The sequence below is a fragment of the Phaseolus vulgaris genome, chromosome 6 (genome assembly GCF_051622355.1).
Source record: "Phaseolus vulgaris cultivar YP4 chromosome 6, ASM5162235v1, whole genome shotgun sequence".
NCBI lineage: Eukaryota > Viridiplantae > Streptophyta > Magnoliopsida > Fabales > Fabaceae > Phaseolus > Phaseolus vulgaris.
In genome coordinates this window covers 29,401,783-29,427,948 of record NC_143503.1, presented here as the reverse complement: position 1 = coordinate 29,427,948, position 26,166 = coordinate 29,401,783, and the positions used below count along the sequence as shown (strand labels likewise).

General features: G+C 26.3%; 1 protein-coding gene across 1 annotated transcript; it reads left to right on the top strand.

Moving 5' to 3' along the window:
• The first annotated feature begins 6,625 nt into the window (after window positions 1-6,625).
• LOC137831964 (transcription factor MYB108) lies at window positions 6,626-8,910 on the top strand. The gene is made up of 3 exons (XM_068639886.2): window positions 6,626-6,946; window positions 7,497-7,626; window positions 7,884-8,910. Exons 1-3 carry the CDS (start codon window positions 6,781-6,783, stop codon window positions 8,575-8,577), a joined length of 990 nt encoding a protein of 329 aa, XP_068495987.1. The 5' UTR covers window positions 6,626-6,780; the 3' UTR covers window positions 8,578-8,910.
• The last annotated feature ends 17,256 nt before the right edge of the window (window positions 8,911-26,166 follow it).

Sequence of the window (26,166 nt, the reverse complement as noted above, 5' to 3'; positions counted from 1 at the left end):
GGTTTCTATATCTCATACTGAGATTTTATCTTGATCTATAAGTGCAATGTTTGTTGGATCCTTAGTTGGTAGGTGATAGGAAACTTATTTTTGGAGTTTTATATAAAGATTGAGACATCTGAAGTGTCTCATTTTATTTTATTTATTCTTTGTTGATAAAAAAATTTATTAATTTCTTAATATTTGTTTAAATTTTTATGAATAATAAAATAACCCACTATGGAGAATGGAGAGGATAAAATCTGCCACAATCAATCTCTTTGTCATGCCCACCGACCACGGATTCTATTTCTTTAGAATTTTTTTTTAAAGTAATTAAATTTATTTCATTTTATACGTGATGAAATTAGTTTTAAAAATTAAATTAACTAGTTCTGTTTATCGAAGGGAATCCCGTGAGAAAAGAAAACTTGATAAAGTAATATGAAACCTGAGAGAGAATTATTTGAGACCTAATATAAAACTCAACCACAAAAGTAGCAGAAATCCCGTGGACACTATCCGACACAGTGCATGTTTAAACTTTACATCTGATTCCACATGATTGTTGTGTAATAAAAATTAGTGCCATTCATGAGCATACGTGTGATCATAATCACCCATACGTATATATATATATATATATATTAAGAAATACTTATATTATAAAGTTTTATTATATAGTAGTTAATACACATGCATGTAGATTCGACGCACCCAGCAATACAGCTTGTCCTTCAGACTTTGCAATCTTATCCAAAGAAAATGATTTCTGAAATCTAATTCGAGAAAAATGGACGAATCAATGGAATAATGCATCATTCTTTTCCCTCGATCACATTAAAAACTCCACATTGCAAGCAGATAATAATCATACGGTGGTCCATAACAAAACTCAATTTTTATATATACACAAAAGCATATAAAATCTGAGCTTGTGGCAATATTTTAAGAGACATGTCACCCTTCTCCAGCATCTAATACATGTCGAAATTCAATGGAATTCCAGATTTCTTCCCCACCCACTTTGCACTTGGCTTATATAATAAGATTAAGGGACATAAAATACTTATAAATAACAATTAGCAATAAAAAAATCTCCTCATTTTGATTTAAACTAATGAAGCAGCCCGTAACCCTAGCAGCCTCAGTGGATGAATATGTAGCATAATACTGGTCGGTACGTAAAATATGCATCATTTTCATATGGATCATAAGGGTATAAATACGTAACTCAATTTTTGTTTTCCTTCCCTCTAGTTGTGTTGGGATACTGCAATTATTGGCACGTTTCACCCTAATTGTTTAAAGGGAAAAAGAGAGCAAAAAAAAAACTCTTTCTTTTGCTTCTTGCTGCTATTTTCTAATATTTTAAGCAGTGAAAGCCGTGCGATTAAATTTAATTAGCCTTTTTATCTAGAAAATATAAAGTGGGATTACTTTATGATCTATATTCTTGTGGTCCATTCCAATTGACTGCTACCAATGTACTGGCATGGTGGTATTAATAGAAGAAATCTATAGTAGCATTTTTACTAATTAAAGCAATTGAAAAAAAAAATTAACAATTAAATTAATTCAGCCTATACTCCTAAACGGCTTACCTTATTTGGAAAGGAATGAAATCTAGGTACCATTTTTTTCCACGATGCTAATGTAAGATCCTATTTCGAAAAAATTGTTATGAGTTTTTCTGAAAGTTGTTTTAATTAGTTTTTCCCTTTTCTAATGAGTGTTTAGAGCCACTAGTTTATATGAAATTTATCAAAAAATATTAGTTAGATTATAATAGTTTTGGATTGTTGTATCGGTTTGTATCTCAATTTTATTCTTGTGTTTATAATTTTAGGTTGACGTGTTTATAAGAGTTTAAATATTTCTTAAATATTTTTATTATTTATTAATTTTTTTTATAAAATAAAAATTATTTTAAAGTTTAAATCTAAGTTATTTGGATTTAACCGTAAAAATTTAAATACTAACATTTTTATTATATATGTACCAAAAAATATCACATTATTTAATGAAAAATAGAAAGCTTAGCCTCTCTACGAAGAAAAATATGAATACTTTGAACGTAAATGAAGTGATTGTAATTAATACGAAGACATCGTATACGTAATTCTCGAATGAGAAGGAAAAAAAAACTAATCAAGTAACTCTAAACTGGGATTTAGTTGATAGTGTTCCCTCATTTAAATTTATCGAAATTCAAAGGAATAAATGGAAAATTTATTGTAGCCGTCCTAGTTAATAGCACGTGTAGAAGAAACCTTGGCCTTTGAAATTATGACAAAGATGTTAGATTTTATAATCCTTATTTTCATTGCAAAAATTAAATCAGGACCATGATGTTGCCTGAGAATTGCTGCTTGGTAACATTGGATGGTACTCCAAAATTTATTATAGGAGAAAATTATATTCTTCCAAACAAAAAAAAGTCTACAAATCAATGTATAAAACATAGGTGACTACAATTTTTTTATCAATAATAAATAACTTAATTAATTAAAAAAATTAATTTAAGAGTATTCGAACTCTTATAAAAAAATCATGAAAATCTCACCACTAAAGTGTAAGTTTCTTTAACATTCCATCTCATCTAAACATATTGCACAACTCTCTAAATTACAAAACTAATTTTTACCTTATTTTATAAAAGAAATCCCGAAACCTTTTACACCCGAAAAAGCAAAAAAAAAAAAAAGAAAAAAAAAAACGGAATCACCCAAGTACATGTGGTGTGATCTGAGATCACTGCAACGACTACATAGAATATAAATATTCAGATTTTGTAAATAAGATTTAAGATTCAAATTTTGTAAATAAATAAACATTGCTAAAAAAAATGTTAACAAATATTATTCAGTTCTTTTGGCAAATATTAATAATTAATAGAATTGATAAATGTTTTACAGCAATATCATATTACTTAAAAAGAATGTATAGAAAATACTAAATAAAATTTCATAGTTTTCTGTAAACAAAATCACAATTATGTAACTGCAGAAAAAAAAATCATTAAATAACAATTAAATTTATAGATAAAAAAATAATTAGTTGATTAAATTATATACTATTTTGGAGATTGAAAAATTATTGGTATCTAAGTGATTTTTTATTATTAACAAAAATTTATAAAATGATATCTAAATTAGGTATCAAAATTTTAACTATTAATATTTTAAATTATAAATTAGTCTCTAAAAAACTAATAGAGACTAATTTCGAATAGAAAGTAGTTAGTAGCTTAAGCCTTGATAGCTAGTGATTGGATACTAATTTAAAAATTACTTTATAATTTTTTATTAGTAACAAAAACTACTTTAGATACCACTAATTTTTTTAGTTTATAAAATGATTTTTAATTTAGTCAATATAGTAGTTAGTATATTGACTACTATATTGACTAATTATTTTGGTCTCTAAAATAAAAATTACTTTATAATTTTTTATTAGTAACAAAAACTACTTTAGATACCACTAATTTTTTTAGTTTATAAAATGATTTTTAATTTAGTCAATATAGTAACTAATTATTTTGGTCTCTAAAATTAGTTTTTGTTTATTAATTTTCTGATAGAGTATGTTACCGGGATTATGTAAGAAGGAATTTATACTGAAATTGTTCAAGTTTAGTCTAATTACTAATTGAAGATGAATATTCTTGAATATTGAAGACTTACATGTGTCTATGAAGTGTGTTGTATTAATTAGGATGAATATTGAAGACTTAAAGGTGTGTATGGAATATGTTGTGTTAATGATGATGCATATTGAAGACTTAGAGGTGTCTATGAAGTGTGTTGTGTTAATGAGGATGAATATTGAAGACTTAGAGGTGTCTACCGAATGTGTTGTGTTAATTTGGATTGAATATACTTTTTTTCTTTAATTAATTTGATCTTTTAATTATTGTTAGAAAGTTTTTTTAAGATGTTTTAGAGTTTATTTTGGTAATAAAATATTTTTATTTGATTAAAAGATGTTTTAATATTGATATTCTTACCTATATTTAAAATGGTTCGATTAATTTATTAGAATTTCATTTTAATCAATTATAATTACTTTAAGTGTTTTTAGAAGATTTTAATTTATTCTATTTTAATATGCTAAAAGAGCATTTTAATCGATTATTTTCCAAATAAATCAAAATTAACATATTAAAATATAATTTTAATTAACTAAAAATGATAATTTAATTTTTTTACAACTCTCCAAAACTACTTTGCCAACAAATTTTAGAAAATATTTGTGGGTGTCAAATTTTTTCTATATGTGTACAAAAGTTTTATGGATGTCAAATATAGAAAAGAAACTATTTTTTAATGGTTTTATATATTAATTTATATATATATATATATATATATGTGTGTGTGTGTGTGTAAGTTTGAGTCTGTTATAATGTGAGTTTAACTCAACAACTGAATAGAGCTCTTACATAAAGTGAATAAGTATAAAAAATTACAAACACTTCATTTTCCCTCTTAAATATAATATCTATGTATTATTTTTATTCTTAATTGTTCCTTATCTAAAATGATGGAAACTACTACATATTGAAATTACTTGATAAATATAAAGATTTAATTTAAAAAATTTAAAAATAGTTCATTTTCATCACTTTTTCTTGAACTCAACTATATTTTCTTATAACATAAGTGAATTGATGGTAAAACTAACGATAAATATATTATTATAAGTGAGATTATTTTTTTAGTCTTCTAATTAAAAAATAATGGCTGAAAAAAATTATAGTAAAAAACTTGAGTTGATTTTTAATTATTTTATAAATTTTGAAAGTACATGGCTTCCCGCTACATAGTACTTATTTTAAAAAATATTTTTTTTTACAATTTTTTTTTCATTGAAATTCTATATATGTAAAGTTATTTTTCTTATATTAAGATACTCATGTAATTTGTATATTGACCGATTTTAAACAACTGAAATCGTTCTCATATTTTTTTTTCACGGACCATTTTTCATGGAAGGGAATAGGATCATTATTGCAATAAATTTAAATTTTGGTCCCACTATTAATTATAAGTGGCCCCACAATTAAATTATAATAAATTTTTAAAATTAAAGCATCACTTAATTACGATATTGAACTTTTTCAGGTTATTTAATTGTGATAAAGGAGAGGAATAAGCATTTAGAATCCTAGGGGGGCAAAGTCATTGGGGGAATATCTGGAAACATAAATTTATGAAGAAAAACAGATATAGAGGATCACTCAACAACCCCAACATTCACTTGAACTTGAATTATAAATGAAAAATCTCTTTTGAATGTATTTAATACGAAGATATATAATTTAATATTAACTTTATAATTTACCAAAATTGTGACGTTTATTTAAAAAAAAAGTATTTCTAGATTTTTATTCATTTAATTCATTTTTTATTATTTCTTCTTGTTTAATTACTTTATCACTACTTGATTTTTGGATTTATATTTTTGTGCGTATTTTATTTCTGATAGCAAATCATCCCTTGAACTGTCGAAATATCAGTCAATTTTTTTAGTAGAAAAACATTTTCTTAAATAATTTGTTCACCAAAAGCCGCTTAAATGTTAAACTAAGTACAGTTTATATGAAAGACAAATTTCCCGTCATAGTAATTGACACAAATAACAAACCAACAGGAGTTTTACATGAGAAACATTTCTACAAAACTATTTAAATAAACCGATAACAAACAAAAGTACTACTAGTAAAATATCATTCAGAAAAATACAACTGATCAAATAAGTTTTTAAATTTGAGTTCTATATATGAAGAGAAAATTGAAAGGAAGATTCAAAATAATAATAAGAGAATTTTTGACAGATATTAGTTACTGATCAAAATAATAGACACGACACTTCATATACTAAGAACTAAAATTTACCTAATTTTATACGACTCTCAACTATTAAATTTTCTTATTTCTAATTTAGGTAGAATTTTTAATATTATTCTAATAATTTAAATATATTAACAGTATATAACCCTCTTTCTTTATTTAAAATTTTAATATTTATATAAAATAATAAAAATACTTTGTATTGTGAATAAAATTCTCAATATATCATCCCTTATATATATATATATATATATATAATCCGTAGATCATAATATTCAATTCCTACATCTCTGTACTAACAATAAAAAATCAATCTTACAACTCTAATGGCAGCAATTGAATAAAGTAATAAATATTTTTTATTAAAAAGTTATATATATATAATTTTTTTTCATTTCTAATTGATTAACCGTGTAAAGAATGGGCTGCAAAATAGTATTATGAGCACGTAACAACTGATAGAGTTACAGAGCGCACGCGCGCACACAACGAAGCCGGAAAAGTCAAACTATAGCGTCAAACTTCGTAGCCTTTTCTTACTTACAAGCCATAATAATAATAATAATAATAATAATTTTCTTCGTAATATTAGTTTAAGTTTTGGTTAATTAAATCATTATCTTTTTACTACTTCACCTTACTTTCTTCTCTCTCTCTCTCTCTCTCATCATCCCTTCCAACTCCATCGTTTTCTCCTTTCTTTCTTTTATTTTTTATTTTTTCTTTTCTTTGCCAATTTTCAAAGCTTCATGCTTGAGTATCTATATAAAGCCCCCACCCTTCTTTATCCTCTTCGTAATAAGCCAAAACCCTCTTTCTCTCTCTCTCTCTCTCTTGATTTCTTTACCTCTTCAACTCAAGCACACTTCTTAGATCAAAAGCTATCTTTGTTGTTGCTTTGGGTTGGAATCAATCAATCAATCAAAGTTATATCCAAGTGGGGTGACTCATGGAAGTGAAAGGAAGGGTAAGCAACTCAACAGGCACCATAGTCCAAAGTGAAGACGAGATAGATCTTCGAAGAGGTCCTTGGACCGTCGATGAAGATCTTGCTCTCATCAATTACATTGCCAATCACGGAGAAGGTCGATGGAATTCCCTTGCACGTTCAGCTGGTAACATAACATAACTTTTTTTCTTTCTTTCTTACAATTTTCATCCCAATATAATATGTATTACTACTAGTGATGTACATATATATTTGATGATTGCAATTGTTGACACCAATTGGTTCCACTATTTTTTTCAAACACTGGCTCTCTATCTTTCACACCTCTATGATTATGAAAAGCTCTTCTCCTCTCGTCCCGTTTCGTCACCAATCAATTTGTTGGGTGAAAAAGCCAAAGTTTGCGGTTTTCTAATATATATGTAGAAGGGCATCATGATATGGTAGTGGATTATTTTGGCTAGGACTTTATAATGGCATATACTTGTTCGTGGTGGGGGCATAAAATGAAATATGTAATTATAGGTTGTCGATAGTTGCTTGGCCGCATCCCCATTTGCCAAAATAGAAAAAAGAGGTGTGAAAATTCATACCACAACTCCAAATCGCACACTCAAAATATAAAGTACCATAAAGGAAAAACAAAATGCTCTTTCTTTATTTCCTTCATTACAACCTCAAGACTTTACCAATACAAGCAATTTCTTTTGTTACAGGACTCAAACGAACTGGCAAGAGTTGCAGATTGAGATGGTTGAATTATCTTCGTCCTGATGTTCGTCGTGGCAACATCACTCTTGAAGAACAGCTTCTCATTCTCGAGCTCCATGGTCGCTGGGGAAACCGGTATGCAAAAAATCAAATATCCATTGTTTACATAAATATCTTCTACCTTTTTCTTTTTTTCTATTTTTCATCACATCATTTCTGTTTCTTCTGTCTATCTTGCTTATAAACATAAACACCAATTGCATTTAGCATTTTTCAAAACTGTATATATTCATGCAACCAACCATTAGGCCAGTTTTTAAATTAAATTATTCGCCGTGCTTTTATATTTTCAGATTTTTATGATTGTTTGATGTTTTATATTTATTCATCAGGTGGTCTAAAATTGCTCAATATTTGCCTGGAAGAACTGATAACGAGATCAAGAATTATTGGAGAACTCGTGTTCAAAAGCACGCCAAACAACTCAAATGTGACGTGAATAGCAAGCAATTCAAGGATGCCATGCGCTACCTTTGGATGCCGAGGCTGGTGGAACGCATTCAAGCCGCCGCCGCCACCGCCACCGCCGGTTCTCCCACGGCTTCTGCCAGTGCTACTACAACCATCACCAACAACAATAATACAACATACAACTACAACAACAACCTTAACAACAGTTTTGAGGTGCACAGTGGGAACATGATGTTGAGTCCAGCAATTATGAACAACAACTTCGGTGGTTCACAAAGTTACACTCCAGAAAACAGTAGCACTGGTGCATCATCTGATTCGTTTGGGACTCAGGTTTCACCTGTGTCGGAGTTGACTCAGGATTACTACAATAATGTTACGGTTGTTAACAGTAACAATAACAATAACCCTAATCCTGATTACTACCCACAAGTACAAGATCAACTCAGCTTTTTGGATTGCATCACAAGCCCATCCGGGTTGTTCTCTCAGCAGCTGGATTTCCAATCCATGGAACCAAACACCCCGTGGATTCAGAGTAATGGGGACACATACAACGGTTTCTGGAACGTTGAAAACATGTTATTGTTCCAACAACTCACTGACAACATGTGAAACATTGGTAGGAGGAGTAACGGGGACTTTACAAAAGGGTAAAAAAAAAAACAGAAGGGGCTATTACAGAAGATAAAATTATATGTGTAGCTAGAAAAATGAGGAAGCAAATAGAATAAATTCATATGTAGGACACAGACGTAGGAACCACGATGAACATAGATTTTAAACTAAGGATATGAAGAGCAAAGGGAAGAAAAATGTGAATTACACTTTTAAGTTTAATTTGTACCATCTTTTTATTGTTCTTTTGATTTTCCTTAGTTTAGAGGGGGTGTGGGAAATATTTGTAATCTGAGTTTTCTTTATATGAGATTTCATTCTTTGAAATTATTAATGATGTTCGGTTTTTATTTAATTTGGATTCCGGCCATCTTAATTCCCTAAGAAGGTAGCAAGGTAGCTAGAGAGGAGTAGTAGTGAGTGCATTATGAATGCATGATAGTACAAATAAACTAAATTATATATGATATCCTAAAGACGTGTAAAAAAATGATTCCATAGCCGAAGGCTTTTGTGATTTGTGAAATCCGTATTAAAAAGTGTTATTTATTATAGAAGTAATAAGTAATCCCAGTTGAAAAGGGTTGTCCATGGGAGCTGAACCAAAGCCCGCAAAGCGTTTAGATGGTTAGAAAAGAGGTGGAAAGGAAGTGTAATATATTTAGACGTGGTGTTGTATTATTGGCACCCAATGTTGAAGTTGGCCCTTGGCGACAAAACATAGAAAAGTTAAAACATAAGGCTCCATTATTAGGATGGTTAATGATCATAAAGGTTAATTTGCCACCTAAGTACGATTCCAAGTCTCACGCCTTGTTGGATTTCGTACGAACAGAGCTCCACTATGATCCAAAATGACCAACTTTCAGTCCAATCCATGGAAGCCAAGATGCCCTCAGGGGTGCTTTGGTAAAATCCTGCAGTGCACGTGCAGAGTGTGAGTTGCAAAACGTGAAGGAATAGTAGAGAGAGAAACAAGATGGTCGTGGCGGCGGGGTATCTTTGTAGGCCGCGTGCCTACACCACAACCATCCCATGTGGTCCCAACAAAGAGCTGTTTAGAACTTGCCACCCGTTCCCTTCTATTATATTATATTATATTCCAAATAAATCATAAAACTAAAGAAAAATGGTAGCTTGAAAACTCTTTGGAGTTATATAATGCTTGATATAATGAGTTTATAAATATATATAGTAAAGATTAAATTTGTAATTAAATAATATAAAAAATATTAAAATAATAGTCTTTTTATAAAAAAAAATTTAATTAAAAATTGTATACTTTAGGAATATTTCAACCTGTTATATTAAAATAATAGTATTGAGAGTTGTAATGTAATTGTATAAAAAATTGGGGTTGTCAATGTATTATTATCCAAAACTAAACTCCCATCGCAACTAGACGATCATTGAAGATTTTGGAACCAGGTTGAATCGATCCAGAGGAAAAATATCATTAAATTTGAACAAAAGGTTAATGTGACTAAATAGTGATTAAGTATTAGATAATATGTTCTTAATTATGATCCAAAATTCTAATCTATCTCAATGACAAATGAGTCTTATAATCATATAAATAGTCACAAATTTTGAGAAAAAAAGTACGTCATCATCATGTATTAATTGTACTAAACACCAAATACCGAGAGTTCACTTGAGTATCGGAGTACCTTTTGCAGATATCATCCAAATCAAAAGTTTACGAAATACACTAGTGAAAAAGATGAATGAAGTTGTTTAGTGAAATGAAGAAAAGATGAAAACTGATCGAGCAACAAGAAAGATGGTTCTCACAGTTTCAATCCTTACAAGAACACCAACATTTTTGCATAATAGTATAAAAAAAAGTGATGTGGCTAATTATATTTTTAGTTAACTTTGAATTCTTAACACATTTTGTTTAAATACCGAATATTTTACTAATAAATAAATTTCATCACGCATAAGACTTGTGCTGAAAGACTTTTCTTCAGAATTACGTGTGTGTACAATCTAAGCTAATAACCACGTGCTTCTACGTTTGATGGTGAAGGTTGTTTTTCTATTTTTTTTATAAGGGTTAAAATATCTTTGAAGTAACCCATTTAAATTAATTAATTTTTTGTTGAAAAAAAATCACATACGTCTAAGAAAAATAAGAATGTAATAACAATGATCAAATACAATGTTTATTTCTTATTTAATCAATGTTCTCATAACGGATAGTAACACACGCAAAAAATCGACTTTTTTTTTTATTGGAATGTGACAAAAAAAGTATTATACTTTTTGTATCGTCCAAAATAATAAACTAGGTCATTATAATAACGAAGATGAAGGATGCATTAAGGTAATGCTACATGGCTTAATTTATTCAAATACAGCAAGATGTGTTATATTTATTTGTTTATCTTAGGCAAATATATGCTGAATATGTTAATATTTGTTTTGAGTTTTTATTTTAAAATTTAGCAGTGAGAACCATTGACGTTAGATAGAGGTATGAGAAACGTATTCCAGTAGTACAAAAAGAGGGAAGTACATAACTGGACTCCACATGAAAACAAAGAATTGCGAAGACTTTTTAAGCTTTTATCGTGGAGCCACGTCTGAGTTGTTGCAGTGTTATGTTTGTTGTTCACGATTCTAGCAGGAAGATGATGACTTAGGAGTCAAGAAGTGGGGCCCATGGAGAACCCACGTGGGCATTGAAGGAACTAAAGTTGGATTGCAGCATTAAGGTATCTGAGAATACTATGTGCGATGTTATGCCCACACGACACAACATTTACATATTCTTCCGTCTCAACACTGTTGGAAACACACTCCCCACCCTTTCTTACAATGAACCTGCGCCCTTAAACTTATCATCCAACCACACTCACCTGTCGCCATCTTTTCCATTGCAACAACAACAACACATAATAATACCACCTTTTTGTTTTCTTTTTTTTAATTTTAGTGTATGTTAATGATGACCCTAATACAACACTTCTTTTAATTTAAAGAAATTAGGGAATATCAACTTCATTATCTTTCATTGATTCTTCATTAGTAGTAACTATCACAATAAATTTTATATTTTCAAAATCACTATTTTAGGAATTTGATACCTTTTTAAGTAAGAATTGAGAATATGTTGAGGAATTTGAATCAGTTACTCAAACAACTGAATTAGATTCCTTAATATTTTAAGAATTTAATGTGTGTGAAATCTAATCACAAATTATTATTCATACAAATTTTTATATTAATCATTATAATAGTAAACTAACAAATTATCACATCGATAGTTTGTTATTAAATCCTAATGTAAATCTACTTTATACTGTTCATTTATAACTTTTTCTATTTAAAATAAAACACAATCATTTTATTTTTTATAAAATAAATCACACTCTATCAAGATAATACTATTATAAATGTCTGATAACTTATTTTCTATATTAAGAAAATTGTATTCTTAAAATTTATACTCAAAATTACTAATGGAGCTAAACAATACATGTAAGTTGTTCTAACATTTACTAATTTTAAGAAATTCGTAATTGAAATAGAATAAATAAGGTGCAAACCGAATGGCACTCTACTTTTGTATAGAGGAAGAAAAGGAACATTTAGTCAATAAAAACTTCATATATACTCTTAATTTTGAAATATTTTAACATAGTATAGTAAACAATCTATAAATTAATGATATTTAGTTTACCAAGTTTTTTTGTTTCAAACAAGTGTTATTTTTTTAAAAATTCATTACTGTTCTTAGTGAGTTCATATCGGTCTTGATTCGTAAATAAATTTGTAAAATAAAATTTGCTGGTATAATTTGATTTTATTTTTGGTTGAAAGTTTCCAAAACTTTAATTTTTGAATGATGTATTAAAAAAATTATAAATTGTAAAAAAATATATTTAAAAATAATTAAACTAAATATTGTAAATAGTATGATGTCAATTTAGATGATAAAAGCTTTTATCAGAGACCATATTTAATAAAATATTATATATATTAATATTTTTTTAAAAAAACCACACAGCAGGTCAAATAGTGTCTTAAATAAGTGTTTTTTTTAAGATCATTAAAAAAATGTGTTATCCAATAAAAAAAAACTTTGAAAAAATAATATATATATATATATATAATGATTTTATAACTGTTATCTCAACATTAGTCACTAAGAATTTCATTAATCATAAGTGATTACAAAAAAAGCTTATATTCCATCCTTCTTTATTATAGATATTTTTTATGTTATTTTTAACAACAATTTAAATTTTCCCTAAGTTTAAGATTTCCTTTTTTCCCCTCAAAATCACTTCTAGTTAGAATTGATTTTGAATGAAATTCAGAGTTTTAATTAATCAAAATTGCATTGCAACTAATCAAAGTCGTTGAAAATTGAATCCTACAAATTTTATCTCTTTGAATTAAGTTGTCAAGTAATTTGATACAGGTTCAACAATTTTCTATTTGTTATTTTGTTATTGTTGACTTAGTATTTTCCTTTGTCTATACGGCACCGAAGATTATATTGTCACTGTGCTTTTGTTCTTCCAAAAGGTTAATTAATATTTTTTAAAAAGATAAAAAATTAAAAGTTATTAGTTGCATTATTAGTCTTGGACGAAAGTTTGTACTTCTTTTATAGGGCATTCGTTGATTATACTAGACGTGAGTTTGTTCTTTACAAATATTTGTAACAAAAACTGAAGTTGTGTATGTTACAAAATTATAAAACCTAAAAATACACTATAATACAATTAAAAAATTGCCACAATTTTGGAACACATTCATGGCTGAGAGATAAATTATAAATAAGTTATCCAGTTATATATGTTTCAGACAGTTTAAGCTATGTTTGGGACATAAATTATAAGAAAGATCTCCAATTGTAAAAATACCAATTCTTATAACAATTCTGATAACAAACGTAAGTGGTAGTCGGATTTTGGGTCTTCGCTAGTTAACATGTAAGCAATCTCTTGGTATTTCCGTAGAGATCAATAGACCGGATGTCCGATAATGTTTATAGTTAAAAAAGGATCCACATTTTAAGTGTGCTAATTTTAATTAAGAGCAACAAAGCATGGTTATGTATTTATTGGACATGTAGTAATTGTCGTGATAGGATAAGATCCATAAGAATAATATAAATAAGAAGAGACTTTATGATTAAAGATAATGTTACTCTGCATCTTAAATTAATAAATCATTAAAATTGACCTGAACTGATTTGAATGTCAGAATATCTTTGCAAGTACCTTTTACGAACATCCGAAAAAAACAATTAGAATAAAAAAGAAAACAAGAAAAATTTAATAAAAGACATTTGGTATCAAATAGTTGTAAGAATACCATATATAATAACTTTTTTGGAAAATCACACATTTTATTTTTGTAGCCAATCTATACTGCTAAGCTTTTTTTATTATGTTGCGAAATCATCTCTATTAATCCATTTTAATTTTATTTATTTATTATTATTGATAAAAAAAATAAATTTCTTTTTATTATCATCAAAACTTAAAATAGTTCTCTAACAATAGTTTAGATTCTAATAATATCTATATAAAACTTAAAATAGTTCTCTAAAAAGTTCAGATTCTAATAATATCTATATAAAACTTAAAATAGTTCTCTAAAAAGTTCAGATTCTAATAATATCTATATAAAACTTAAAATAGTTATCTAACAAAAGTTCAGATTCTAATAATATCTATATAAAAGTGTGTATTCTCTTATTTTTAGTGGACCTCTTTTCTTTTAAACAGGCTGTCTGGAATTAGGAAATGATTCAAACCACTTTTAAATTTATATTGAAGTACTTGTAATAGAAGACAATATAACAATATATAACACCCAACATAAATATATAATTATTTAATATATAATAAAAATAAAAATAATTATTTAATATAAAACTAGTAATAGGTAATACATCTTACTTATTAATCAGATTTATATTTATCCAATCACAAACAATAGTAAAGATTTTAAAGAATATAATTAAATTCAAATAATTATGTCCATATACCTTTCAGCCGCTGGGAAAGGCAAAAGGTCCCTGGCCCCACCCACTTTGCAAAGATATTTATATAAAAATATGTAAACACATAATATTAGTAATATATAATGTACTGACTCAAATTAAATATGTATAATTATATGTATTATTAAATTAAAATATTTAAAACATATATTTACATAATACATTATAATGGGCTTAATTCACCCCAAATTATTGAGGGGTTAGTCAACAGTAATTAAATAGTCTCGGATTAGAGTACACACATAAAATAATATTTTTTTAGTTACAGTTTTTTTTCTCAACAACTTATTCATATTTATATCCGAAACTCTTCTTATTTAAAAATTTAAACATTAAATTTTTTTAAAATGACCGAACAGAATTTTTATTGAGTGACATGCATTTGATTGGAAGCACTTAATCCTTTTCTCTTTTCTATCCGTGTACATCATTTTCAATGATGCATATCACTTGCGTGAAGTTTTGTGATGAAACAATCATAAGTAAATAAATAAATAAATACATACATATATATATATAAATAAATAAAAGTGTTGAAATTTTTTATATCATTTAATACATATGACATTAATTTTGTTATTCTTAAATCATTAGGGTTAACATTATCTTATTCAAATATTTGTAGGTGTACTAACACTTTATCACATATATATATATATATATATATATATATATATATAGTGTTAGTTAAAAATAATAAAATCATGTCATCAAATTAACATATTTATTAAAATTTTAGTATTAAAAAATATATTTGGAAGTAGAAAAAACTTATTTAATTATAAATAAAAAATAATAATTAAGCATGCATGATTTTGAAGTTTAAGGCATTTCAAAGGCCTCCCCAGACCCTTCACAGCCACAAGTTAAAGTATGCGTCAACAACAGTTAATGGTGACCAACTCTTGTCTCTTGTCAACTTTCATAGGTCATTTCCTCAAAATGTAGGGAAGTTCTTTCCTTCCCGTAACAAAGAAAGTGGATTCTTTTGTTGGCTTTTCCACTAAAAGGAAAAACATGTTTTACAATTAGTATTTAGTTATGATCATACTCTAGCTAATAATAAAACAAACCTCATATGCAACCTATGCTTGTATATGGAATCAATCATATCTTCAAGATTAAGAAGAAAGATGTTGTTTATAATGCAATGGTTAGAGAAAACTATTGTCTTATATTAGGTTTTGCAAATTATAATTATGTACTTATCTCCTAATCAAATCTTATCCGTGGATCAATTATTTATATTAGACACAAATACTTTTCATGTAATAAATTCAAAATCTTATAGTATGTTTGGATAAGACATTTTAAGAGAGTATCGATAATTTTAAATGTTTCATGATAAAGTATAATGTTTAGGTAAGAAATTTTGAAAGAAATTGAAAATATTGAATTTCACTATACTAATCAAATTATTTAAAATTTTAAAAATTCAAATTTAACTTTAAAAGTAAAAATTTAAAATAATTTGTATCTCAAATTCATATTTTTGTAATTTGGGTTAATTAGATTGACGTTGATTTTACTTGATCTAAATCCATGTAAATTCAGTTCAATTTAACATGACATCGATCCTACCTAATGTTGATATGGTCCTGACCTCATCTAGTGGCTCAATACAAGTCAAACTAAACTCGGTTAAACATAATCTAATTTGTCTTAATCTCATTTAAGCTAAACTAGATTTGGACAGTTTAGTCGATTGTGATTTCTAGAGTTACCAACTTGTTTATTTTAAGTCTAACATGACACATACACACACACACACACACACACACACATATATATATATATATATATATATATATATATATATATATATATCTTTTTTGTCGACATTGGAATAAACACATTTTTAACGGAGAAGTGATCGATTATTTCGAAATCTTCTCCACGGCTCAATTGAAGGTTTGGTCTTGGATTACCTCCAAAGTTTCTTCATCTTGTTTTTCTTTTTCAGATTGGTGTCTTGACCTCTAGTATGTATGTTTTCGATTAAAAAAAAAGTTATTTTGTTTTAAGTTGATCGAGTGTTTATTTTGCTGTTTGCGAGGGGATATCGTATTTGTTATGTTGAATTGAATGTTAAGTATTCAAGATGTATAAGGGTTTGATCACTCCTAAAGTGACTCATATTTATTTATTTATTTTTTGTCGATAAAAAAATATTTATCTCTTATTCTCGTGAACATTAATTAACCAAAAGGGTAAAAGTATATAATAACTATGAATGTTTTTGAATAAAAATACAAATACATTTTTACATGAAAATCTGTTATTCATTGTTGCTAATGATTTTTTACAGTGAACATTCTGACCAAGCAACTAAATTATGTACTGGTTTTTTTGGGGAAAATTGATTAGTAGATTAGTGAACGAAGGGAATGAAAACAAAAGGAAATAAAAATTGATAGAAAAAACTTGTGGTCTATTATGCAGATTCTATTTTGTGCTTGGCCAAAAGGGTAGCTTAATGAAGTAAAAGAAATATATATTTTGTTCATACTTAACGAAAATATATTAATTAATATAGTAAAAGGAAATAAAACCATGTTTAATGCGTGATTAGTTGGGCATATAAGGTTTAGATAAAGCCGAAAATAACTTTTGTAGTCTCTTATTACGTGATGAAACTACTCGCTAATCACTATTCAATTACGTCAATACTTCGTTGTCCAATTCCTTAATACTAATTAGGACGATAACCAACATTTTAATTAGTTTGGCTCCAGATTAATGGATGCTCATTCTTATACCAAATTAATTCAATATTTTACTAAACAACCATTTTATGAGATAAACTGTTAAGAAGGTAATTAATGCTCCTATTAATTATATATAAATTATGAATGTCTTCAAATAATAAATGCTATTTTTTATCAACATTTTATATTAATTATTTCTACGTTGATAGATACAAGAGTTTTGAAACACTTTACATAAATCAATTAATAATAAATTTATGTTTAAAAACTACTTTTTTAACAATAATATATCAATAATAAGTACAAGGATTACCCAATCTATATACAATATGTACTAAAAATAATGCACTTGCTAAACTATAGAAAATAATCTAAAACTTATGTAATATAAGAAAATTATCAAATAAAAATCAATTTTTAGATATCAAAATAATTAATTATAATAATAATTAAATTAAATATTATTTTAAAAATTAAAAATAAATGATTTCTAAATTAGTTTTTATTAGTTCTAAATAATTTTTAAATTGGTATCTAATTAACTTAGATACCAATTTAGAAACCGTTTAACAATAATAGAAACTAATTTAGAAAAAAAAAATTATTTAATCTCTAAAATAATTTTCAATTTAATCACTATAGCAACTAATTATTTTTTTCTCTAAAATTAATTTTTATTTTATTACTTTTGTCAGTGATGCTTGAATAAGAATCAAATACTCATAGCTTTTCATGGTATAACACATCTTTCATCTATAAATTTGCCAGGATTATTGGGTTAGTCACACCTAATTTTTTTACTACTATTTTTTATTAATATTAAATAAATAGTAAGATATATAATGTAAAATATAAAGTATGTCATTTATGTGTCACTATATAAATGATAATAGTATAACATTTTAAATATATTATTTAAAATTAAATAAATATTATATCGAATATAAATTCACAAGTTGAAAATTATATTTATGTACCTTAACTCAAATAGTTAATAAAAATTATATTTAATTAAACATATTTTTCATAAATAGATATAAGTTATCTGATGATTATAAATATATAAGAAATATAAATATAAAGTGATGTTATAAATTTATGAATAAAATATGTAAAGATTTGAATTAAATTTACTTTTTAAAAGTAAACCTTTTTTTAAGTTGCAGTCTGTTTGATTTTTTGTTTATTTGATTTTTAATTTTTTAATACTTTTTTTTCAACTTTCTTTATATAGGATCCGTTCTCAACACCCCAATCATCTATACTCTAATTAGTAAAAAATTATAACGCATTTCTACACTCTTCCGATAAAATAAGTGTAGATTTTTTTTTCCATGTCAACAATAGAATATAATTAGGTTTAATTAAGTTTTAACTAACTTATAAATTTAAATATTTTTAAATTAAAATTTTATTAAAAATATTTTATCAATTAGTTTCTTCCTTCTTCAATTTTTTTCAACTTGTCAACCAACTTTTTTTCCATCCCAATACTGATATGTTGAAGGAGATTGGACTTTCTTTCTTCAATTTTTTACATTCCAAGACTCATAAGTTGAAAGAGATTGGAGATGGAGACAAAAGAACTCCTTAACAAGTTAAAACAAAAAGATAAAAATAACGATTACAAAATCAAATTACAAATACTTAATTGAAAATAAAAAATATTTTAAATACTCAATAAAATAAAATTTATAATCAAATCTTAATTTAAAATATCGAAAATTATAAAATAATTAAACCTTAAAATTATCTGCACCACACCATTGTAATTCTAACATCTTTTCCTGTAGAGCTTCAACAATTATTTTCAAGAACAAAACACAATAAAATCTTCATAAACACTAAAAAAATAAAATTGTAGAAAAAAAGGAGTTTTTGTTTAGAAATGTAGTAATTAGGGATAAGATTAAGTGTAGTGGTGTTTGACTTGAAAGAAAAGATGGTTGAGTGGAGAGTTCTGTTTTACACCTAAAACGCGGGTGAAGCAGAAAATATATAAATTTGTTAATACATGGAGATGTGAAGTTGAATCATTGCTTACGTCATAAAACACACTAATCAACCACAGTGTCATTCTTAATTCTCACGTGCTTTGAATTATGCACCAAACCCTCCCTAATTTCCACTTTTCCCTCATAATACAAAATACTCCTTCTTATTAAATTCTTCTTTTTATTTTTCTAGTTAGGTATCTTTTCATTCAGTTATGGTATTCGTCAGTTAATAATTATAAATAAATAAACAAGTAATATTGTTAAAGACATTTAACGAATTCAACATTTCTCTTTTAGTTTAATTTTTTATATCAGGAACTAAATGCAGGATCGTTAAGATATAGGTCAACATCACTTTTAGTTATGTATATATAGTAATTAGATAAATTATGAAAATAATTAAATAATGATATTTTAAATTAAAAAATATATAACAATTTTTTTTATATAAAATTGCTCAGACAATTAAAGCATAGGAAATTGATAAGTAACTTTTCGAAAAGATAATAATAAAAAAGAGAATGGGCCAGCATGATGGTCCCAGCCCAGGCGTATGGCCTATGTGGAGTGACATAATAGTGGGCCACAAAATTTGTTTGGTTGGGGGACTTAGAAGATCCGTTCAACTCCCAATTCAAGCTTAGGACTTAGCTCACACACCAAACCAGCGTTTCCTTTCCAGTCTCCGATTTTATTTTTTTTTAAAATAAATTAAATTTAAATAATATATATACTTATTCATTACCAATCAATATTATTGTAAAATCCTTGATACTCATTTTAATTACCATGAATAAAAAATTCTGATAAATAATCTGATTTATGGTATTTGATATTTTATTGTTTATAAGAGCAAAATAAAATTATAAATTGTAATTTTCCTTTTTGTTTTAATTTTAACTTAAATAGTTCTGTAATCACTTTATAAAGTGATTGTGTTTTTATTTTATTTTCTCTGATATTTTTATATTTAGTACCTTAAAAAAGTTAAAATCAATGATTTTAGTCTTCGTAGAATGAATAAATATTGGTTTTGGTCCCAACATTTTTCTTTGATTTTATCCTTCTAAAATATGAAACTACTGCTCTCTTTTCTAAAATTTATTTTGAGTTAAATTAATTTATTTTTATTTAAGAGATCTATATGTTTTTGGAGATGTCAAATGTTGACATTATCTATGAAACAATAGTGAGTGTGACAAAATATAAATTTTCAACCGTTTTGCTAATAGTACAGTTGTTAGCTAATGTAATTAATGCTAGAGTAAAAAATAAAATCTTAAAATTTTAAAGGATGAAAACCGAATAATTTTTTTATAAGAATTGAAATCAAAATATAATAATTTTATTGGGACTATAAATATATTAGGTAATGTTGCTAATAGGTGCGTTGTGTTCCTATAAATTTCATATATAAGCATGTCCTCAAAAAATTTATATATTACTTTTTTTATCTTTATAAAATTTAAGATATTTTTTTGTCCTTTTTAGTAATAATATAGACAAAAGACTGTAAATTTAACACACAAATTTTACTATTAAAATTAATTTGGATTATATATATATATATATATATATATTATAATTTATAATATTTTAAGATAGTAATTCATTTAAGGTTTTCATCTATTATTATTACCATAAAAAACTTAAAAAATATGTTTAAATTTAGAAAAATCTAAATTAACACAGTAAAACTTTTACGGATGTATGATAAAAATTCGACTTACCAACTCATGATAAAAAAAACTATAAAAAATGTTTTGACGCATTCCAACAATATTCTAACATAATTAAAAAGAACAGCATGTTGTATTTTTCACTCTCATGTTTTAAAACTTGCACCCCAATGAGGGGTAAAAAGTAACAAAGTTATCCCTAAAGAAATGCACTTCAAATTATATTATATATTCATTCAGACAATACTTTTCATTAATATATTATTAAATGCACAATTCGATATATTTTGTTGGAATCAGATATATCTTCAAAAAGATATTAATGTATTTTAAATTAAAGTATTTTAAGAATGTATTTTTTATTTCCAAATGCACAAGTCAAAAATAAAAAAAAATATATTATACATTTTAAAATACAAAAGGTGAATATAAAATACAAAATTTCAAAAGGATAAAATTGTAATTTTCTTTATACGGGATGTAGGTTTAAAAACATGAGATTTAAAATGCAATGCCCAAAAAAAATAAGGTGGTAGAAATATACATTAATTGTCTCACATTCTATTGACACACGTCATAATCATTATATACATATTAATATGATAAAAAAAATTGTCATAGTTATTTTACAAATTTTAAATTTGATTTCAGTTTTTATATTAAAAATCAGTATATGAAAGAATAAAAAAAATAAAAGATGTAAATTGTTTAAATTAAGTGAACTAACGTGTTTAAGCTACCAATTGGTGGTGGTGAGTGATAAATTAATCGAATTTAGTTAATCCAATAAATGATCGATCCTTAATAAATTGTAATGAGTCGAATAATCCAATTTGAGAGACAACTCTAATTATTAAAAAAACAAAAGACAAAATAATAATAAGTAAAAATGATAGGATTTAATTTATATGATAATATTTTTGAACTTATAGTCTTATCTATTTTATGGATTTTCCATTCTCATGTGGAGAAACCTATTTTATAACTGTATCTTTCATGAAGAAACTAGAAATGGATTTCTTATAATCTATTAATGTATAACAATTACAACGCTTTAGTTTTCACTTTTTATTTCTTATCTTTTATTTTTTTATTGACTGTCGTATACATAGGTGGAGGTTTGTAATATTATTTCTTCTTTGTTCTGAAGAAATATCTTGCAGAGTGAGTTATGATTATATGGTTGATTTTGTATGCACCATTTTAGAAATCTAACACCTCAATGTTCAAGAAGTCACCATCATTTTCTTCCCATAAGAAAAAGACAGAACTAAGATAAAGTCAATAAAAGACAGTTTTAAATAAGCAACTTAAGACCAAGTCAACATAGTAACAACATAATTACACTACATAACGATAATAATAACTATTATTATTATGGACCAATCCCTTTTCTAACAATGATTTGCGGCAAACCTAAACCAATCAGAAGGGCTTTTTTTGTTTAATCTCGGATGCGTGGATGTAGGTTTTAAATTTTAGGATTTTCTAAGATGTGATTTGTTGGTTCAGTTAGCATAATTTAAGGATTAAACAGGTTCAGTCTATGAACATATATTTATAATCTATCTAAACTTATTAATGAAAAAGTTGTGTCATATTATATTTTGTTATGTGATTTAATATTCAATACACTTTTTTTATTTAAATTTAGTTTTTTTTTTAAATTTTTATTTAGATGTTTGTTGGCTATAAACTTAATTTTTATTTTTATTTTTTTATATATAAAAGTGTTATTAATTATTTTTTCGAATACGTCTAATAATTTCACTTATTTAAAATTGAGATCAAAGTAACACTTTAAATACACATTTCACTCATAATAATGCAAGTCTTTTAAAAAACCTGTAACACTTTGAATTCCAAAACAGAAAAAAAAAATTAGTAGAAAACTACATCTATTCTTTATGAGAAGTAATATGTTCCAACTAAGTTGAGATATAAATATTTGTTTTTCTTTCTCGATGAGAGAATTATCATTTATTTGTCCTCTCGAAACCTATTTATACTTTTTTTTGTGATGAACTTTAGTGGTTTTAGGTTTTGTTTAAGTTCAACCCTTTAATTAATATGAGATTTTAACTTGTTTAACGATTTAATCTATAAATATGAGTTTTAATTAAATTCCTCTAACAATATAGGATTGAGAATGAACACATCTATATTATGGTATATTATGGTTGAAAGTAGTTGTTGCAAATAAGAACAATATAAATAGTAGTATTTATTCTTCAAAATAACTACATATTTATTTATAATTTCAAAATTATTTATTTAACGCAACTATTATAAATATGCTTATCTTCGTTTCTTAAAAAGTAAAAGAAATGAAGTATATTTTAATTTTGAAATAAGAAAATAAAGTTACTCAGATACCATTTATAGATACCATTTATAAGTTCTAACTAAAATACTATAGATGTTATATTAAATAACCTATAATTATGATTCAAATTTGGATGATCAAATCTATATTTGTGCTAATCTCTATAACTTAATAATAATAATTCAATCCAAAATTGAGAAAGAACAAAAAAAAAATAGTTCTATAGGACTAGATCTAGAAGACAAGAATTAAAATTTGAGTAAGGGTTTAGAAAATATTCAAATTTCAAATTGCGTTTACAAAAATAAATATTTCTAAGTTACAAGAAAAAAAATCCTACAAATAAAAAAGGCTTCAATTCATGCATAGACTTTTTTTTGCCACTTTGAGAAAGAGTTTGAATTTAAGTCACCCTTACCCTACTTAAGCTTACAAGTCAATGTTGTGAAGAGTACTTCAGGACACGACTTGGAGATATGATACTTATTTCTAAGTAAAACTATTGTTACCCTACTTAATATATGACTTAACAAGGGCACTAATGAAAGTTTAGTGAGATAAAAAAAATTGAATAAAATAAAGCACTCACTATTATTTATGTTATTTTCATCCACAAGTTCCAACACTTTGACTCATCTCATAGCAGTTTGAGTTGAATTAAGTTCCCAAATTTCGATGTGTGAATTATCAAATATCATCTAAGCTTCTAGTTTGACCCCTCCCAGTGTTGCTTTAGTTCATCCCCAACTTTAGCTCAATTATCGCAACAAGTTTTGCTGCTCAACTTGTGACAATGTTCCCTATTCAACATAAAATATACCATCATCTTCGTTTTCTCTTGCCACCACTAACCATCACCATCTTTTTTTCAGCAAAAGGTCCAAAATCTGGGGACAGGATTTCGGCTAAGTTTGAAACCTTTCTTTTTATTGCACACTGTTATAATAAATTATGACCAAATTAAGTATCAACGTTCTGGAAGGAAGCCAAAGCTCAAAATGCACCACATTTTAATCATTGGAAAGTTACGTGTATGTATATCTTTCCTAATTCTAGATTCCACTAAGTGGAATAACTTGTTAAGACTTTACTAAGAACATCTAGAAAAAGCAGCACTACTAATCTAGCATTATTCATTTTCTAATGTTTTTTTAAACGTGTTTTGAATATGCCTGTAATATTTAATATGTTTACTTTTGATTAATTATCTTATTATGAGATATTTAGCGTATTTTTGAGATACTTAGTGGAGCACCGGTTTCGTCTACCTTCACAAGTCCTCAACTCTCAAACCTGTTCAGATGAATAATTGATACACGCTTTTGCTCATGCTGGCTTAATTATGTGAAAATATATATCTATGGAGAAATTAAAGTAAATGATTTTAACGGAAAATAAGTTTAATATCTATTTTGTAATTTAACTATTATAAAATAGGTTTATGTTTTTCTATGTATACCCATCGAGAAATATCCAAATCTTTTAAACTAGTATAAAAATTTCTATAATGTAATTTTAGTTTATTGAATAAATTTATTTCAATTTTTGTGCTGATTATCTAGTCCGATAAGGATAAATATGAAAAAGCTATAGAAGCCTTGCCTTATATATTTTTTTTAGTTACAAAGGAGGGTGAGTATCTAGGTATTAGGTAATAAACAATGGCCGGTGAAGGCATAGATCTAACCTTTTATTGTCATCATACCCTAAAAAATGGATACTAGGTACCAAGAAACTACAACCAGCAAAGAAAACTGTGTATAAAATAGGCCCTATTCCTTCTTACTATTTCATACTTATTTTCTACAACATTTTAAAGACAGTTTATTTTAGCACCGGTTAGACGAAAAGATTATTTTGTTTTAAAAAAATACATTTTGAATTTTTATAATTTAAAAATGTATTTTTTTTACACCTTTTAGATGAGAGAATTTTGAAGATATTTCTGTATCCATAAATACTTTATAAATTCTATATATTATGGATTATAAAATTTAAAAGGTATTTAATAGGTATTCTAGATTATAAAATTCAGTATTTCCAAAATACATTTAAGATTCTATAATCTATAATTTTTTAATCACCTATTCCAAAATAAATAAATAAAATCAATAAAGTAATTTTGTATTTTAAGAAGTATCGAGGTCACACAAGAAGAAACCCATTTTAATGTGTTCAATGCCCAACCAAAACATGTCGGACTAAAATATTTTGCCTCTGCAGACCAAGGGGCTTTTACTTCCTGCACCACAATATTTTTGTCCAACACACCATATTTTCCTTCTACAGTTTTTTTGAAATACTCATTTTACAACTTTTTTTAATTATAACTCTTTTAACCTTCAAAAGCTTCATTTTTGTCTTGCTCTCCACTGGTGCCCCACGACATATTGTTTTGGCTCAGAAAATTGTTGGAGAACAAGGTTTGTTTTGTAGAGGTTAAAGTTAGCTAGCTCATTTGGATAAATATTTGTTTTGAATTTAGCAATCCAATTTTGTTCTAAATTAAACAATTTGAAATTAAAAAAACTACTTTATTTAGAGAGGTTAAAACTTATATAATCTAGAAGGTTAATAATTGTAATTGCATATCAAATAATACAATCAGTTATAATATATTGTCAAGTTTCAAATTTCAAACTAAGAGAAACACTCTACAAGAAGCATTTTGAAATGTACAATATTTTACATGATTATTAACATCAACATAATCTTTATGAACGTTCAATGTGATCCCTCTTAAAAGTGAATATTGTAAGTCTTCTAAGTATAGGTTGAGAAATATCACTCTTATCCTATTTCTAATTGTCTAAAACAAAACAAAGAATACTTTTTAAAGAATAATTGT

Excerpts from the sequence above, each read along its gene's own strand:
- LOC137831964 (XM_068639886.2), top strand. The coding sequence starts at position 6,781 with ATGGAAGTGAAAGGAAGGGTAAGCAACTCAACAGGCACCATAGTCCAA. Across the intron at positions 6,947-7,496 it reads TTCCCTTGCACGTTCAGCTG|GACTCAAACGAACTGGCAAG; the intron begins GTAACATAACAT and ends CTTTTGTTACAG. Across the intron at positions 7,627-7,883 it reads CATGGTCGCTGGGGAAACCG|GTGGTCTAAAATTGCTCAAT; the intron begins GTATGCAAAAAA and ends TTTATTCATCAG.